General features: G+C 39.5%; 1 protein-coding gene across 3 annotated transcripts in view; it reads left to right on the top strand.

The window, feature by feature from the left end:
- Nucleotides 1-5,521, top strand: part of LOC134575711 (acetylcholinesterase collagenic tail peptide-like) — a 102,631-nt gene extending 97,110 nt beyond the window's left edge. For 2 of the 3 annotated variants that reach the window (XM_063435083.1, XM_063435085.1), the window contains one exon: nucleotides 5,448-5,521. In XM_063435083.1, the coding sequence (XP_063291153.1) occupies nucleotides 5,448-5,506 (59 nt within the window). In that variant the 3' untranslated portion in view covers nucleotides 5,507-5,521. The remainder of the gene's footprint in view (nucleotides 1-5,447) is intronic. The other variant, XM_063435084.1, reaches the window with a different exon arrangement.
- Nucleotides 5,522-6,000: the final 479 nt, after the last annotated feature.

The raw sequence follows: 6,000 nt of genomic DNA on the forward strand, positions 1-6,000 counted from the left end.
AGCTATGGCTGTATAATTTATAGAATTGTTTGCCTATAGATACAATCTTCTGTGGTGGGTAAAAGACCCTCTGCCAAATAGTGAGATATAGTTTGCACCTTCTCCAGCCCTCTGCTACTGTATAATAGGCACTGGGATATTGGTCGCTAGATTCCCTTATATAGACCATTATTTGTCATAAATTAAGCTCTTGAATTAGATGTGGCTGTACTTTACTGATTTTGATAACAGTCCGTTAAACAGTATATGTCCCTTTTTCTTAAAACACCTCCGATATGCCTCACTGATCGTATCTGTTGGAGTGAGATAATGGATCGGTTTGGTTTGTTCACTTAGCCTGTTACTTCCTATGCATTAGGTTACATCCGTCCATTATGCTAGAGTGGAATTTGTTTTTATAACACTTGTAAATAATTGTTAACGGCACTATGTTGATAGGTCGCCATGGTAACGACCCCTGGCCGCGTCATTGAACGCGACGTCGCACGGCTGCTGACGCTTTCCGGGCAGCCGGCGTCAGTCTCGGTCCGTGCGTCCATGGGATCGGAGGCAACACAGGTGTGGTGAGTAATCAATTTATTGTATGCTATATATGTGGGGTTTTTTGTTGTGTACAGTGTATCCTGACGAAAGCTTGAGGAGATCAAGCTGAAACGTTGATTTTCACTGTTTTTACTGGAAGGTAATAAAAGTTATTTTTTATGCAAGTCCTTGGAGTGCTATCTTGGATATATTCTTTATATATATATATATATATATATATATATATATATATATATATATATATATATTACATTGCTAAACACAAATACACACACCAGTCAAGCCATAAGATTTGCTTTTCCCACAGAAATCTCACTTTAACAGTGCTCTCACTTCTGCAAGGGATTCTGGGTAGGCATATGGAAATGAGCTCAACAAAGAACCACATTTTTGCCTCACAATTCCACTTTATACATGGATTCCTTGGAGTATATGTCTGCTGTATACAACAGATTTGAAACACAACTAAGGAAGATGAGCAGTAGTAAGAGCACTGTTAAAGTGAGATTTACGTGGGAAAAGCAAGTCTTAAGGCTTGCCTGGTGTGTGTATTTGTGTTCAGAAATGTATTAACTATCCATTTACTTCAGGTGGAAGGGGTTTTCATCCACACTGTTTTCCCCACCACAACTCTATTGGTGTGTGTATGTATGTGTATATATATAATATATATATTACGTAGTTTCATAGCTAAAAAAAGAGACTAGCGTCCATCAAGTTCAGCCTTCCTCACATTTGTTTTTTGCTGTTGATCCAAAAGAAGGCAAAAAAAAACAGTCTAGTGTATAGATATTTCTAGGGTATAGGAACATATGCTGGGAATACATAACAGACAATGAAAGCAGCACTGTCATCGTCTGGGTACTTTGCAAAATGTTTCCAGTTCAGTGGCCATGGAGGGGATCAGACAAAGGTAAACTCTACTTACATGAACTGTGCCATGCTTGCGCCTCCATTCTCTTCCAGTGGGTACTCATTTGCTCCAGATACTTCAGCTGTCAGAAGCCAACATCCCTGCCATACTCTCACGCACATGGAATCCTCCAAATACAGAGCTAATTTCTCTGCAGCCATCACTGGTAATGGCTTGGGAATTGACATTTCTTGACAGCGGTAGCTCTGTCCAGCATCAAACAGTGTCAGGTGTAGGAAAAATACTGAGACAAAGTAGTTACTATTTTGTCTCAATATATCTATTGATTGCGCTGAAATTCCAACACAGTCAATATGAGTATTTTTAATGAAGCTGATATCTTTATTACCGTATATACTCGAGTATAAGCCGACCCGAATATAAGCCGAGGCCCCTAATTTTACCCAAAAAAACTGGGAAAACGTATTGACTCGAGTATAAGACTAGGGTGGGAAATGCAGCAGCTACTGGTAAATTTCTAAATAAAATTAGATCCTAAAAAAAATATATTAATTGAATATTTATTTACAGTGTGTTTAATGAATGCAGTGTGTGTATAATGAATGCAGTGTGTGTATGAGTGCAGCATGTGTGTATGAGTGCAGCGTGTGTGTATGAGTGCAGCGTGTGTGTATGAGTGCAGTGTGTGTATGAAAAAAAACTGTGAAAACGTATTGACTCGAGTATAAGACTAGGGTGGGAAATGCAGCAGCTACTGGTAAATTTCTAAATAAAATTAGATCCTAAAAAATATATTAATTGAATATTTATTTACAGTGTGTGTATAATGAGTGCAGCGTGTGTATAATGAGTGCAGCGTGTGTGTATGAGGGCAGCGTGTGTGTGTGTGTGTGTGTTGCAGAGCCCTGGTGGGGGGTGGGCAATTTTTTTATTTATTTTAATTATTATTTTTTTTATTATTATTTATTATTTAATTTATTATTATTTTTTTTTATTATTACTATATATTTTTTTCGTCCCCCCTCCCTGCTTGATACATGGCAGGGAGGGGGGCTCTCCTTCCCTGGTGGTCCAGCATTGGCAGTTCAGTGGGGAGGAGGGGGGGGCTGGCAGAGCTGTAACTTACCTGTCCTGCAGCTCCTGTCAGCTCTCTCCTCCTCCGCGCCGTCCGTTCAGCTCTTCTGTCAGCTCACACTGTAAGTCTCGCGAGAGCCGCGGCTCTCGCGAGATTTACACTGGGAGCTGACCGAGGTGCTGAACGGACGGCGCGGAGGAGGAGAGAGCTGACAGGAGCTGCAGGACAGGTAAGTTACAGCTCTGCCAGCCCCCACAGCCCCATGTCTGTATTATGGCAATGCAAATTGCCATAATACAGACTATTGACTCGAGTATAAGCCGAGTTGGGGTTTTTCAGCACAAAAAATGTGCTGAAAAACTCGGCTTATACTCGAGTATATACGGTAAATACTCATTTTAGTGGGAGGTGGGTGTAAAGGATCGACGGGCACCCGACTGGGTACCTCCATTGAAGGATGCTCCTAGCGCTTCCTGAGGGCTCCAAGCACTCCAGCCAACACCATAACCACCGTAGACTCCTTCATAGAGCAAGACAGGAACAAGCTCTGACAAGAGCTTAGTAGTGATTTAGCAAGGGAGTATGACAAGCATAGCAATCCCTTGTAGCAGATTCCCCCAATAAGAGACGGCACTCCAAATTGAGGGTGAAGTAGAACTCAGGTTTTTAATGACACACACTCTGCTTTTATGCAATTCTCCCGTGCAAGGGAGACGCCCACAGACAATTATGAATTACCCAATCACACACTGGTTACATCCCACACATCTCCTCCCCTTAGCCTGAGAGGTAACACAATTAGCCGTACAGTTTAAAACATACTTTTTACCCAACTTTCATAACTTTAAAACTATACATCCAATATTAATAATTATACTTGAGTCGACCTCGCTATCAAAAATGTATTATGTCAGGTCCTAAACTGCTACTGTCCAAGTATTTAATATGAGGAAGACATGAAAATAGGAAGTTCTGAACTCCTTTCTGATAAGGAACTCTATTTTACATGTCCTAATGGTAATAACGATCTATACTATCTGTCGATGAGAATAGCCTAAGTTGCTGGTAGTTAGTTGTACCTATAGATACAGAATTTATTAGTAACATAGCCAGCCTTAGTGTTTAAACACTGGCTGAACGATGTGAAGAGATATATGCAACCGTTCTTAATAGTGATAACAATCTGCACTTACAGCTTAGATAGCTTATAATTTTTAGTATCTGTAGTTCTCTGAATAATTGCTATCGATGACATCCATAAAATATTTTAGAGAATGTTGCATTTCGACAGTCTGATACTAAATATCCGTAAAGTTGTCTATGTGACTAAAACACCCGTTCAGTGCGAGATAAAAGTAGCAGCTGTGTTGCAACAAGTATTCACTTTACCAAGAAGAGTAGCTTATTGCTACCCTTGTATATGTGTCCATGTAAAGTACACCTTTGGTTTAAATGTATTGAACATTGGAAGAGTGGAGTATGTATGCAGGGATAAATTCTAGTTGGTACCCGTTAATTATTCTTTGAAGTCCCTTGAAAATCAATTTACTAAAAAAGGCAATGTATTGTTAGTGGACCTCTCAGAGATCTATATTAAGCATAGGGTGATGATGCTGATAACAGAGGTTTGCGGAATAATCGTCACCTAGAATGGCTTGGTTAAGCGAGAGGGAGGGAAAAGGAGATTGTAAGTCAAAGATGTATCTAAACTTTCCCTATTGTGCCTTCGAGGGCACCCCTTAACCAAAAGGACTATCCCTAGTTAGTATATAACAGAAAGAGCCACCCTCCCCATAATTGTAATAGCAAAGTTGTTAAAAAATAAATAAGAGATAAATAATAAATGCACTCGGCGGAGCCGAGAGTTGATTAGATTAGATAGCAGTATAGTGGAGTTTTTTGCTATAATGTCTCAGTAGATAGGTGGTCAGTTTTATAAGGTTCTGATTGCTCTAGTGCCCTTGCCCTGACGCGCGTGTCGCTCATAAGCTCATCAGAGGGGAACCGGGAATAGCATTTTCCCAGTTCTTATAGGTAATAAAGGAAGTTGATTGGTGACAGTTGTATTTGAATTTTCCAATGGGCTTTTAGTCCAGCCCCCAAGTGTGACATAATTAAATAATTGAAATTCAATTGGGTGATTTAACCCATAGTGTTCTGGTTTCTTGTTTCTCCAGAAATTATTGTGTAAAATAACCTTAATAAAGGGGAATAATGTGAACATATGAAAACTGATGTTAAACTCCAAATTATTATCTCATGTAAGAATAAAAACCTAGTTGTACTTAAACAGTAGATCACAATCTTTCTGATGATACATTATTTAAATATATATTTTTTTTTAATATATATGATTTCTTACAGTGTTTATTGTAAGCACCAAAATCTAGTTGTATTTAAACAGTAAATTGGTTTTGTCAAATGCATTAGTTCCAGGGAAGGTAAAACTTCAGCGTTGTTCGTGCCGTTCTGTAGCCGATTTTAGTTCCATGAGTTTGACGGCACACACCGCTGACTGCATTCAAATGAATCAAAATGGCCGCCGCCACGTGTCTAATGGCGGCCACTTCAACTACTTTGGCACTTCGGCTGCATCCGAAGTGCCATGCCAAAACTGCAGGTCCTTTCCCAAAGTACTTAAAGGGCCAGAAACAGCCCAATAAAAATCCATTAAGCCCCAAATCAGTTCCTTAAAGGGCAATACATCCCAGGGGCCATAGTCACATGGCAGGAGGCTGGCAATCAGTCTTCTCCAATGCCCAGTGGCGAGGTTGGTTTTGCCACAGTGGGGTAACAATGCTGCTTTCATCAATATACCTACACATCAAAGTTGAAACAATGTATACATTTTATTGTTACTATGAGAGTTTTTTATTCAGATAGAGGGGAGGGTGTCACAAGGTTAGATTTTATTCTAAGCATTTCTCTTAAACACAATGCACTTTGTTTTCCCAGGTGTGCCAGGATCAAAAGGAGAGAAAGGAGATACAGGTATGACTGACAAACACTTATAGTAAAGCTTTTAACCAAAGTGATTTCAAATTAACAATACAAGCTATAATGGCATATACAAAGCATTGGACGTTGTGGGGAAATATTCTCTAACTCATCTACCTCTTCCAACTTAGTAATTGTTTGCTAAAATGAGTAATTATTTGACTGAAGTTTTTTAGCCTTAAGACCCATATTATACTTTGCAGTGTTTTATGGTTGTTTATGTTATTACGAAATTGTTGCACCAGCTTTTGGATAACAACACCTGGCTCCTGATTGAGCAATACCTTGCTGCTCAGTCAGTGCCAGGAGCATACCCTCAAACTCCCAATCAGCGATTACATCTATTATAGTGATCTGGCACAGTTCTTACCAACTATGGAGATTGTTCTTAATTATATGTATATATATATATTTGTGTACGGCACAATTAGAGGACGTATGGTATAATATGGAGCAAATGTAGTAAGAGCAAAGTCAGTTGAGGTGTGCCGAAACTGACGTGAGGTTAGAC

Source organism: Pelobates fuscus, chromosome 10 (assembly GCF_036172605.1).
Source record: "Pelobates fuscus isolate aPelFus1 chromosome 10, aPelFus1.pri, whole genome shotgun sequence".
In the NCBI taxonomy this organism is placed as follows: domain Eukaryota; kingdom Metazoa; phylum Chordata; class Amphibia; order Anura; family Pelobatidae; genus Pelobates; species Pelobates fuscus.